Source organism: Rhagoletis zephyria, unplaced genomic scaffold (genome assembly GCF_001687245.7).
Source record: "Rhagoletis zephyria isolate East Lansing unplaced genomic scaffold, Rhagoletis_zephyria_1.1 Rzeph_scaffold_00824, whole genome shotgun sequence".
Taxonomy (NCBI): Eukaryota; Metazoa; Arthropoda; class Insecta; order Diptera; family Tephritidae; genus Rhagoletis; species Rhagoletis zephyria.
The window spans coordinates 26,383-40,414 of NW_016157908.1; the positions used below are offsets into that span (position 1 = coordinate 26,383).

A 14,032-nucleotide genomic window follows, 5' to 3' on the forward strand; every position below is an offset into this window, starting at 1 on the left:
ACCCATATAGGAGCGAAAGAAAAGAAACAGTCGTTTTATTTGACACAGTTTAATATACATTTATACATATACATATGTATACATAGTAGATATATATCGCACGTTTAATAACACTGGTTTACACCAAAAATGTTCAATGGATGCCACTATCGAATTTCTATATAGAATTACTCGATTATTACGAAAATCGAGTTAATTTTTTATTCTATGGAAAGGTTTCGATATATTTTCAATTTACCGTTATTCAGCTTAATATGAGAAGAAAAGCGTGTTACTCAGGTATACATGGCGTATGAGTAACATTTTTTCCTGCCAATTTTTCATACAAAAAATCTTTGCGCATTTTCATTTGACTACTAATTACTTCGTTATTTATCCATCGATTTTATTCAATAGCAACTTGATTTTTATTTTTTTTTTGTAATAGAATAGGTTTTAGCGCGAATGAAACAATTTTACACAGAACCTGATATTTTTTTTTAATTCATCTTCTGTTAAAGTTTGATTTTTTTCATATTTTCATAAAAAAAAAAAAATCTGGAATGATAAATCAATTTGTCAAATACTATCAGACCTATCGAAAAGTTATGTATACAAAGTCTATGTAGAATTTTGTAAGCTTTCATTTGCCGTGTTTCATATTATGATTGTTAAATGGGTTCGTACGATATATGTACGTGATTAAGTGGAACCACTTTTTGTTCTTAGCTGATTAACGGTAAATTGAAAATATCTCGAAAACTTATCAATAGAATAAAAAATTAACTCGATTTTTGGAATCAGCAGGCGATTTTACATGGAGTGTGGGTAGGGGCATCCGTGGAACTAAAACCAAACACAAACTTGTGATCCACTGTATTATAACAAAGTGTTTCATAATTTAAATTTTGTGGGAAAACTCAATCAAAGTTTTATTAATGCATACAGTTGGTATGCCAAAAGGCAAATGGAAAGATTCTTGCCATTTTTTGTAAGTTTTTGCTTCTGTTAGGCTGAACATATTCTCCTTATCAAGTTTATTAATTGGCAGATGAAATCTCCAAAAACGTAAATTTTGAACTACATCTCTATACTATTAAACGTGCGTTATGTGTACATACTTACATACATATGTATAAGGTTGAGTCACAAACAATTTTTGTATTACTATCACAGTGTGAGAGCTTATCCGTCTAGCGCTGAAAATCGCCAGAACCGCGTATTTTCACAACTTTTTTTTTTATTTATGAATTGCAAGGGATAGCGTCATATAAGTGTTCATTTTTAATGTTATTAATACCACTGTGTAACTCTTCAAATGAGCCTCTGGTTGAGTGATTCCGAAATTGTGTGTTAAAAATTGTTTCTAATGATCTAAAACTTTCAAATGATTTACAAAAAAAAAATAAATCTATATTTTCTCTCAAACCCATTTTTGGCCCATACGGGTTTTAAACATTTTAAGAGATGCATGGTTTTTTCCTATTTTGGATTTACTAACTTGGGCTATTCTCATCGCTGTACGTATTCCAGACTGTATTTGACCCAAGTGAACAACACCTGTAACACCAACAATCTCCAACACGCCGTCGTAATGATTCGGTGTAGAAAAGTTGTCATCCTTATCAGGGCCCCAGGGATTAGCGCCGCTGCCCCAACTGACAATGAATAAAGTAATTAATATATATTGATTAACAATTCGATTTTGTAAACCGTTGCTCCGTTTTTTATGTGCATATGTTTGTGTGTACGAGTGTATGTGCGCAGTACGCTTACTTACCTCAAAATATTTAAAATAATTATGCCCTCAACAGGTGGCAGTTCAACGACTTTGCCATCAACTTCCAATTTTAGTTCTTTATGCAGGTCTTTAACGGTCTTGCGGCCAACAATTTTTCGCAGACCCATCTTTACATAATAACCCTTATTGTGCAGACGAGAATTGAATTTGTTGGGATTTTCCTCTCGAGCATTGTGGAAGTCAAGGCAAAGATCGGCATCAATCCCGATACCGAAGTAGTTATTCATCACAAAAATCTGTGAATTATCCTCATTCTGGGCACCCCCACCTATGGAAATAAACATTATTTTATAAATTAACATATTAAATTATTAAATTGTTACGTGTGCAAATATACGTAGATATGTAAGTCGAAATTAAGGAGTAGTGGTGTAAGTTTATAGACATTTACATACATATGAGCATGTACAGCAACAACCAAACACAAGTTAACATTTTATTTGTTGCATTCGTTTATGGAGTTTGCCATTACAATCGGTGCGTTATATGTTCTAGTAGTAAATATGGTTGTAAGTATGATTTAATTCATATGTATGTATGTATGTATGTACAGTGTACATGCTTATACATTTAAGCTGACAGAAAGAAATTAAAAGAAATTAAAGCAGGTTGACAAAAAGTACATATTTGTACATATGTTATGGATGTAAAGACCAATAAAAAGCCTCGACTCTTATGCGGAATATCATTAGGCGCAATGAGTCAAAGTCCTCATCAGTGGGCAAGGATTTACCTAGTAGTAGGCGTTAAGCATTTTCTTTATAGCTCATAATTGCGAGTGTGTTCCAGCTAGATATGGGCAAAATACGTGATTTTCTACGTGACACGTTGTGTCACGCTTTTTCACGCGTGAGCGTGCGTGGTTTTGAGAGAAAAATCACGTAACTTCCGTGATCATGCGTGACTGAAACTTTCGCTGGCGTGAGCGTGTGTGAGTTAGATTTTCCGTCAATCACGTAATTTTCACACATTGAGCCCTCACCGCCAAAAAGATGTAAGCGAAATTTTTTTCAAAATTTTCTTTTTGATGCAAAAATATTCCTAGAGCATCAAGATGTATGGGAAAGGCTTCCTCAAGTGGGCCCCGAATTTACCAAGATTCATATTTTTCAATGATATTCAGCGCCGAGTTTTGTAGTCGAAAAGTACACTGTGTAAATTTTGTTGCAAAATTCCAAATAGTTTTTTTTTGAACAACAGTTGTAAATTTTTGCAGTGTTTTGGAAATTTTTATTTTTCTTTGAAATTAAGTGTCCGAATGAAAAAATTTTTTTGGGTGCAGATTTAAAAAACATTAAACTATACAATGAAATTATTTGCGTTACAAAAATATTTTTTGTTTTTTCGCTTTTCAATATTTTTTTATGAAATATTGAACATTTAAGCAATTTCTGCGCCTCGTGGAGGAAAATTTTCAACAACAGCTTATGTAATAAACATTTGTGCATTTATCTATGAATAAAAATGCGTGCATTTCGCTATAGTTTGGTCGGAATGAATTTTTATTGGCAGCGTGCGGGCCCGGGTGGCAATTTCTAAACTGGTGAGTATCGTTGGTCCACATTCTGTTTAGTCACCTTAAAGCAAGCATCGCAATGTTCTGATGGTTGATTTAACGGGAGTAATTTGACTTTGATCTCTGGTGCCTCCGAATCGACGACTTTTAGTAATAACTCGGCACCACTAAAAATTATCATTAAAAAATTATCATCAAAATCGCTTCGGTCGTTTAGGAGGAGTTAAGCCACCAGAATAAGCCTTTTACATACTGACACTCTTCGGCATTTTTTCCCATACAAAAAAAACTATCACGCACTCGTTATACGGAGAAAATGCGCAACATCATCAGCGAAAAAATTCTCAAAAATCAACGGCTTATTGCCATTTAAAACTTGCACTTTATGATACTGAAATTGAGTGAACAACAAAACTGCATACTAAAAATTTGGTGCCATTTGATGCAAAATGTACTACAATTCTATAAAAAATTAACAAAAAAATGTATTATGAAAAAGAAAAAGAACAATGTATTCTGGGTGTATATATTTACAGATAGGTAAAAGTTTCAATATGTTTGGTAAGCGCCACGTCCCTTTTCCAGTAGTCCCAAAATCTCTATACCAATTTCCAGGACACTATGACGGTATGAAAAATTCGATATGTATGGGTGATGCCACGCTCCCTTAATATATCGAAAGTCTGCCGTTCGCGAGATCACCTCTTATAAAAAGAAGGAGCTTCTATTTATATAATTAGGGCCATATTCTATATCACGAACGATAGGCAAAACGAACGATTCGTCTGCAGACGACAACCTCTCTAATTGCGATTTTAAACTCTATCGGTCGTCTTCGTCTCGCTTTTCATACATTACGTTGCAATGGTTTCGGTTGCGTTCAAACCGGCTGAAATGATGCCGCCGGACTAATTTTTGAAGCATTCCTCTGCAGACGAATCGTAGGCTTTTTTGTGCTGATTACAAATTCGTAGGCATAAAGTTTTCATCAGCTCCAGATTTTAAGAAAAACGAGGTCAAAGTGTCAAAAAATCGCGTTTTTTTAATATTTGAGAAGCTCTAGCAAAGAAACAAAATTTTATTTTGTATAAACCACCTAGCAATTACGAACAACTAAAAAAAAATTTAGCCAAATCGGCCCAACCGTTCTCAACTGATGAACTACTACACATTTTTCACCCCATTTATATATATGTATATAGATAGATAGTTCATTATTTAACAAAACCCGTGTAAATCCAAGTTTCCAAAATGTGCAATATTAAAAAAAAAAATTCAACAAACTTTAGTACAAATTTCGAGCTTTTTTAAAAAAGCTTGTTTTTAGCCATTTGAAACGTGTACTTTATTCTACTAGAATTCAAAGGGCTACAAAACTGCATACTCGAAATCAGGGACCGAAAATAATAATTATTTCAAAAATTTTAATGAAAAAAATCAAAAGGTTCAAAATATCGTAGAACAATTTCGAGTATATAAATGTACATGATTTTTCATGCTCTGTATGAATCTCTTACGATTTCAAAATGTTTGAGCGATATCTATAAAAATTATAACTAATGGCGCATTTACATGGTATGAAGCCATATGAACTGTTGATACGTTAAAATAGAGGGACTACATGTTCTAATGAGGAATTCAATGATAGCGAGTGGGATGCATATAATAAATTTTTTCATATGAAAAGTTATGGGGAGATACTGTAAACATACTGTTGTGATACTGTTAAGCATATGAAATTATAGCAAGTTGAATTTTCATACATCTTCCCATAAAAAGTTTAACAGATGCAGAGATACCAAGGGGGTTTTTCCCATTTTGATGCCTTTTTAATATAAAAACCCACCAAAAAGGAGGAAAGCGGCAACTCCGCCATTCACATACATGTCAAAAGTATGAATTTTAAAAATTAAAAACAATAAACAAACAAATTTAAAACAAAGAAATTCTTTGTACTAGAACTTTTTAAATTGAAGCCACTCACGTTTAGTGGACAATAAAAATACGAAGAACATGATAACAAACTTACAACAAGACATTACAGAACATTTTAATGAGTTTTATATCACGTTTAAGTAAAAATAAGCTTATATTTTCCAAGCTGGCAAAGAAATGAAAATGTGTATTTTTTGTTGTTTACACAAAGACTTGCCAAATATATATATAAGTCAAAATTATAGAAGGCATGTATACTTCTCCCTTTCATTTTTTCATACAGTTTATGCTTCTTTCTGGCTTTTACAAAAATGCAGAGATACCGCACTTATTTCGGTACAATATGATCGAAATGCATTTTCAATTCGAAATCAAACAAAAACATCCCACGAAAATGTTTGCGATTTTAGAACCATATCTTACAAAGTTCAGGGTATTAACGAAACAAACAAGCATTTTATGGCTTCATGTTTCCTTCAAACCGCATTGCTATTTTTTCTAACTTTTCCTTTTGTTTAGCGCTGTAACCTATTAAGTTATATCTTTTAATTTATACATGTGAACTATTTTCAATGAGCATTTTTCCATTTGCTCCAGAATTTTGGGTACATTTTCTTATAGTACCTCTCATTCTTTTTTATATTACATATATACACTCCGAAGTTCGGGAAAGTATTTTGAATATACCAGCAATATATGTAAAAGTAGTGGCGGCTGCTGTAGAGCATTACGCAGAGCCTGAGTTCAAGCCCAGTTTTTCTAATAGTGGTTGCCCCTCTGTTGGTAATAGTAAACCTCCGAGTGTATTCTGTCATGGAAACAACTACTCATTAAAATACAATTGCCGTTCGGAGTCGGCGTAAAACTGTCCTTTACTTTGTGTGACAAAATCACGCACGCCGAATATCGGAGGAGAAGCTAGGCCAAACACTAACATATTGTTCAAGCGATATACATATTCGTCGTTTAAAGTACAAAAGCGCGTATCGTGGTTCTGCAAAACCTCGGAACTGAAGTTTGTGCCAAAAAAGATATTTGGTCATCGGAAGCTCCTGACATCAAGCCCTTAGCCATTTATAATAAAATATCGATAAATAAAATATCGACTTAGACATAAGGAGAGAAGATTGTTAAGTTTAAAAGAGAGAACCGTTTTTAATTGGGACCAGTTTCACTCTCTCCTATAAAATTTAGGCAACCTCGCATACGAGGTTTTGCATTTCCTTGATGCGCGGTTTTGTGCTTTAAACGAAGATATGTAGAAGTATTGCATACATATTTTGGTGCCTTTTCAAGTATAAAATCCACTCACAAACGGAAGAAAACGGCATCCCTATGATTTCAACTTATGCCAAACGTTTCGTAAACAAGCAATTCTGAACAAAAAACTGTTTTTCCACAAAGATGTTTAAATGGAAGCATTACAAATATGGAAAAATAGCAATCCACAAGGCTTTATTGGCAGTAGGTCCTTTTTAAAGCACATTTAACAAAAAAATAAGCTTCTAGCTTCGAAGCTAGCACAAAATAAAATTTTTTTATTTGCTGTTTACAAAAAAAATATTGTCTAGTATACAAGTCAAAATTGTTAAATATATATCGCTTTCATTCATTTCTTCATAGAGTTGGTGCTTCTTTTATAGGAAAATTCATACGGCTTATGAACAGATTCATACCATGTAAATGCACCATAAGAATTACATTTCGATTTTAAATTAATCGCTCAAAAAAAAAACAAATCATATTTCGAGTTATATTTTTTGATCAAAAATAAAACTTATTTTCGAGTTTTATTTTTTTGCTCTGAAGTAATAATTATTTTGTGAGTGGTTTTCTTTTTGATCAAAAAATAATCATTATATTATGAGTTTTATATTTTTGATCAGAAATAATCATTATTTTTTTAGTTTTAGAAGAAAACAACTCACAAAATAATTGTTACTGCAGAGCAAAAAATAACGCTCGAAAAATGAGTTTTATGTTTGATCAAAAAAATAAAACGCAATAAATGATTGTATTTCCTGAGCAATACAATAAAACTCAAAATGTTATTATTATGATTGATCGCAAGTATTAAAATAATGATTAAAAGTTAATTTTTTTGATAAAATGCATAATGATTCCATACTCTGCTCAAATCTAATTAAAAAGCTCTAAAATTTTTACAAAAATTTTTTGAATTTGTTTTTAATTTAATAAACTTTTAAGGTGACACTGGATTGGTACCAAGTAATTTTGGGTAGAGCTTTTTTCATCCAAAATCAAGTTATTTTAAACAAACTAAGATGGTAGGCGACTGACAGGTGTTTGCCTACCAGATCAAAAATGGAGGTTTGTGCAACTGCATGTAATCTGAATATAATTAAAAAAATGGAAGTATGCATACACACATATGTACATATGTACACAGAAAAAATTAGTTTGAAAATATTTCCTGCCGGTGTTAGTTAAATACTATTAAGAGAGGTTTGATTGCAGTAGAACAGAGTAAAGAATAAAGTAAAATATTAGCAATGTGGAAAATAAAATCAACCAATTTTACTTGTTTCAACGACTGAAATGCCAATAGAAATTGTCAGTGAAAATAACGATGAAAATAATAATGGCAATAATAATAAATGATAACAATTAAATTAAAATAATAATAAAAAATCATAATCATAATTATTATAATAATATAAAATGTTGCACATCAAATGACCTGATAATTCACTCGATGTAATGGCCGGTATTTGGTGGTGCTGATTTGTTTGTTGCGAAAGGTGTGCTTGGTGAGCCTTCTTCTTCTTACCCGTTGTGTTTGAGGGCGCCTTAAGTGCAGGCTCTTCCGGTTTATCTTCCGGATGGAACACCACTGTCCAACGATCCAAGCGTATCTCTTCAGCTTCGATAACATCACGCAGCAAATTTAAAGGATCTTCACCACCCGTATACCCAGAACCCCAACAAAGGACTCGCGCCAAATCGTTACCTATTTACATATACAAAGGCATTTAATTTTTCGCTAATAATAACTTATATTTCGCTTACCAGTACCCAACGGCACTATGGCGCAAGGTGGACTTGAACATTCTGAATCCTGCCCTACATTGTCCAAGCATTGCAATACCCAGCCGATAGTACCATCACCGCCACATACCAATATCTTGTAGTTGGCAATTTGACGGAAAACGTAGAGACTAATAGAGAACGTATATAATTCTTTAAAAATCGCACGAAACAATATATTTCTCGCTTACCCCGGCAGTGGTCCACCATTATCCAAGTCAAATACTTGGTATGGATTTAGCAGTTTTCTGAAGCTCGATATAAGTTCTAATCCTTGACAACCGCCCGATTTCACATTAACAAATACAAGTAGTGGTCGTACATCCGACGGCACCATGCTTGGTTCAATGTTTGGCAATAACATAACCAAAAGCTTCTTATCCTCTATAATAGTTTCACGTAAATTATAGAAGGCTCGAACCTAATGAAAATATAGGACAAATTAACACCTACAAATCGACGTTTAAAGTACGAAACCGCGTATAGTCGTTCTATAAAACCGCGTAACTGACATATTTTGCCAAAAATTTGGGTTTGCTCACACAAGCCTTATCCATTCGTCCTGAAATATACTAGCCAGAAATGCGATTGCTTTATAAAAAAAAACAATTTTGAAATAAATATGCGTGTTTTTACTCTCTAGAAAATAATTTATGCAACCTCACATACGCGGTTTTGCATTTTGTTGATACGCGGTTTTGTACTTTAAACGACCATATGTACTATGTATAATTTTCCAATGTTAAATGATGATACATTGTATAAACACATTTAATAACTAACGGTGGCAGTGGGAATGCTAAAAAATACGCTATAGATAGAAGCCCACCGCGCCCCTCCTAAAAGCTCAGTCGGTTACTATGCAGAAACCGCTAGTGTGGCACTCTTAAAAAATTTAAAACATTCAGTTCTGCACTTACCGCCTTTTGTGCATCTTCGAACGATAAAACCACTGAACCGTATTCGTAGTAAATGGGACCAATGCTGGTAAATTTGTTTTCATCGGTGACATACTTGTTTAAAATTTGTTCGTAGTTGCGTTGTGATAATCCCGGTGGTAAATTTCCAACAAACAACGCGATATTTGGTCCGTGTGGATCCTGCTTATGTTGCATATAAAAACGCATCAATTCCATTTGTCTGATGGAATCCTTGCCCAATTGTTTCATAATATCCCATGGGCGTTCATTCCACGATAGTATGCGCTCAGTGACACCACGATCTAGCAATACCTCGGAACATCTATGCAAATAATACACATAAAACAGAGTATAAATATATGCATGTACGTACATGCATACAGATTAAAGGCCTGCAAATGTAGAACTATAGCGACATGTGTGAAATCATGCCAGTGCCAGTTCATACCACGTCCCTCATATGTACGGTGACCATATTAACCAACGTAAAATAAAGGACATATTTTCAAAATGATTTGGAAAAACGTACATCAACTTGTATGATACAAGTACCTCAAGCATATTTAGATCAAATATTTACCAGTTAAATAATTATAGTATTATTTAATTGCGCAAGTTCCACTTCTCGAAAGGCACTGTAGCCGGATTCTAACCGATTCCGAAAAATCAAACCAAATTCTCATAAAGGACTTCGCCATCCTTTGCTGCCAAAATGCCTTTATCATTATTCATACTTCACGACAAAGCCAGCGGGGGTTTATTGTTCTTTTCAGTGGAACTGGAAACTCAGCGTCCTTTCGTGAACAATGAATTTTACTCAAAGTATATAAATTTTTTTATGAAAATGTAAAAATATTTATAATTTTTTTTGTTTTAATCATATAAATTTCCCCCACCAGTATTAGCAATGATTCGTGATTTATAGATTGTACAAAGATTACCGATTAAATAAAACCCTTAAGTGGGGTGCGAAAGAAACTAGCAAAGGTTTTCATTATATTTTATAAGGGGCGTCTTTTATTTTGACAAAAATTATATCGGACAGGCGGTTAAAATAAAGGACTGCCCTTTAAAATAAAGGACGGATGGTCACCGTACTCATATGTATATGTTTGACAATGACATATGAAGACACTGTCGAATAAATTTGAAATCAAATGATGCATCAAATCTATGCATGCCAACACAAACGAGACATACGACATATTCAGCATTATTAATTACATTGTATATATGTACATATGCATGTACGTGAAGAGATTTCGCAAACTCCTATTATAGTACAATTCATTAAGCAATTGTCTAATTAAAAATCTATATATCGTTGATGTTTTTGCAAAACCGCCTATAGACCAATTGCAAAACCATCTACCTTACGGCACTAAAATTTTACCGGAGAGCAAAAAAAACGGTTTATTCTTAGAAGGCATTGCCTTAATAGGCGGTATTTTCTTTAGCTATTATTTTACAAATCTGTTGTTTTAATAACGATTTAACGATTTTTTTGCATAAATCTCGATGCCTGGAGTTCAGGGTTACCAAATCTCACTTTTTCCACAACGGCGATTTAGGCGGTTTTGCAAAAACATCGACGATATATTTTCTTGGAAGGTAGGATCATTCGAACTGTATTAAAAATATGCTGCAGAAACACAACAGCGAATAACGGCTTAGCTAAGTAGCAATGACATAGGGCTGGTTTCTCCAACTCAACTTAACTTAGTTAAGTAAATTTTCTTGACTTAGCCAAGAATAAGCTGTGTAAAACGCAGGATAACTTTTGACTTAAGTCCAAAAAGTGACTAAACTAAGTTAAGTTGAGTTGGAGAAACCAGCCCATAGTATAAACAATTTGTCTGAGTTGACATGAAAGCAATGCATCAAACTTCGAAAATGACATTTTTACAGAAAATTTTGAATTTTGCAATACTTTGATATATGTATATCGTCACCTGAAATGCAAAAAGACGTAACAACAACGTATGTATATGAAATGGAAAAAGTCGTGACAAATATTTTCATTTTATTTTTTTTTTATTAGTTATGACCTTGTGCATTTCAACGATGATGTTTGTAAGGTCTTTTTGCTATTCAGGTGACGATATCTAGATCTGCCGTAATAATCATATCTCCTGCGGACTTTACCTGTAATCTTGAATTTGGTTATCTTGTAAACCAAATCTATCAAGCGCATCTCGAATCAAATCCTTAATAATAGTTGTATTTTCAACAGGAACATTGACGTATGGCTCTTCCAGTGAGCATTGCAGTTTGCCCGGGTAAACACGAACGTATCCCTTATCTTTATCATGAAACCTTATATATATAGCTGGTCTCTTGCCTTCCAAATGCGTCAAGCTCATGACGGGCGTTGGATCTTGCAAAGGAGCGTCCTCTTTGCCTGACGGGGCATATAAGTCGGTCATGTAAAATGCCTTCAAAAAAAAAAAATATAATAAATAAAAATAATAATGCATTATCTTTTTTTTTTGTTTATTGGTCGTCGAAACTGTTTGAAATCGGGGAAAACAACCTTGCTTATTATATACATACGTATGTAGAAAGGTGAAAAAACGACCCAGCCAGCAAGGAAACGTATGTTTTGTGGACCATGCGTCTTTCGTACATTTTTCTATCCGTAAAACAACAGAAATTCATCGGTTATTGAAAATTCGGCATTTTAAAGTATTTTATACTTTTCTTAAAAGAAAGCTTCAGCAACCGTGTTTTAAAAATTTTTAAATTGTGACAGAAAAATTAACAATCTGAACATTTTCAAGAAAAAAAAACAGTCCAGTGTCTTTACTGAACATTGAAAAATATTGTTAGTATATAAATGCTAGATATTATATGTATATGAATTAGTTTTTAAAATGAATTAATTTTTCTTAACTTACAGATAGTCACCGTGGTATCCTTTCGTTCGCGTTTTTCCTTTGGAAAATTCAACACTCACTAACCTTGTAGGTACACATTTGACAGTACCCTTAAATTTTGGTAGGTCTGTATACTAAACTGTTATATTCTTATGACTTCTGTTAAATTTATATGTATGTATGTAACTAGCGTTTTTTCTTTTATAGAAACTCGCGAAGAAAAGCGGAGGATTTAGAATAAATTNTACCCTTAAATTTTGGTAGGTCTGTATACTAAACTGTTATATTCTTATGACTTCTGTTAAATTTATATGTATGTATGTAACTAGCGTGTTTTCTTTTATAGAAACTCGCGAAGAAAAGCGGAGGATTTAGAATAAATTAACAGAAAATTAAATGAAACTAAGCAAAAAATTAAAGAATAATGTAAATGTCCTATATATTTACAACCATACAATGAGATCACTAATTATTTTCCACGTTTCAGCTCACTCATAATGCACTGTCTGCCTGCTTGAGTTTTGTCCTCGATATTTTAAAATTGCAAGTAAAAAACTGGTATGTGCATTTGGCCAGGCCCAATTACATTACAGAAAATTTGCGAATCGCTGAAGATGGCTAGTAAATTGTAGAGCCTTTTCAATTTCTTCAAATCTAAAACGCTTCTTGTGTGATTATATTCCATTTTAAATTTTATCAGCATTTCAAAAACTTAATAGACGCGAGTAGACTCCCTCAACATTGAAAACATTTAATACGTATGTACATACCTATGTATGTCATGATGAGTTAGGCAGGACGTATGAGTGATGAGTATGCAACTATGTATGTACTTGTATGCAGGTGGAGTAGGAACTAATACCATAATAACGAGTACGATAATTAATTTTGTTACTGTCGTTACTATCGTTTTCGCAATACTTCCCTTTTTGAGGGTTTAGAGGCTAAACCGACTCCGGAATCGGATTAAGCATGTCAAAACACGTTTTGACAGATGGGTCTGTTCAAAATTATAGACCAAATTTTTGTTTTTGTGCATCGCTGTTATTATTAAATATTACACATGTAAGGCATCTGTTACTTAAATATAGCTTAAACAATAAAAAGACGTGCGAAGTCTGAAGCAACGAATGTACTTTCATCTATAAACGATACTCTGAAAATAAATTATAGTCTACTAAATATACATTTTGCTGAGAGGAACTCAGATAAAGATGATTACGTGGATATATCTAATATAGATATTGAAATGATAAATTCAGAAAATTCGGAAGTAAAAGAAATAAAAGTTGCTAATAAAATAGCACATTGGATTTCGGAAACAATATCAGTCACTCCGCCACCAATAAATTATTAATGATTTTAAGAAATATAATCGCAGACCTTTCCGCTGATTACAGGACGTTAGTTAAGACACCATGTGAGGTCATTAATTACAAACTTCAATTTGGTGAATACATCCATACATGCATTATGGTGTTAAAGATGCATTGACTGATTTCATGCATCAGACAGTTTTCGAAGCTGATAATATTATGTGTAATGTAAATATTGATCGACTTCCACGTTTGCGGACCTTTTGCTGGCTGGGGATATTTAATACGTGCGCCGTGTACATAGTCCGGTAAGGCCCGAACATATACATACATATGTAGGGATAAAACGATACCATGGAAGTATCGATACATGTACTTGGAAGTAGCATCGAAACAAAGTATCGATACCTACTAAGTATCGGGCTAAAAGTATCGATACCTACTTATATCGATATTTGTAACTATAAGAATTGGTTGTATAAAAAAACGCTATCACATATCTATGAATTTTTGTCAAAATAACTTATGCGATAATTATTTGTGATTTTAGGCGAATTTTTAAGAAAAACTTTAAGTTTTAAAACATGCTTTACTAGGATGGCCTCCCAAAATACAAGTGCAAAGTCCAATAAGTTCTTTTT

The 14,032-nt window shown here is 33.2% G+C and overlaps 1 protein-coding gene across 3 annotated transcripts in view; it reads right to left on the reverse strand.

Annotated features, from left to right (window-relative positions):
- Positions 1–14,032, reverse strand: part of LOC108361712 (diacylglycerol kinase theta) — a 79,417-nt gene that overhangs the window by 21,422 nt on the left and 43,963 nt on the right. For 2 of the 3 annotated variants that reach the window (XM_017614417.1, XM_017614416.1), the window contains 7 exons: positions 11,345–11,634; positions 9,200–9,521; positions 8,471–8,700; positions 8,262–8,410; positions 8,023–8,202; positions 1,760–2,048; positions 1,481–1,637 (listed from right to left, as the gene is read on the reverse strand). In XM_017614417.1, coding sequence (XP_017469906.1) covers positions 1,481–1,637; positions 1,760–2,048; positions 8,023–8,202; positions 8,262–8,410; positions 8,471–8,700; positions 9,200–9,521; positions 11,345–11,634 — 1,617 coding nt within the window. Of the gene's footprint in view, positions 1–1,480; positions 1,638–1,759; positions 2,049–7,932; positions 8,203–8,261; positions 8,411–8,470; positions 8,701–9,199; positions 9,522–11,344; positions 11,635–14,032 lie in introns of all 3 variants that reach the window. The other variant, XM_017614415.1, reaches the window with a different exon arrangement.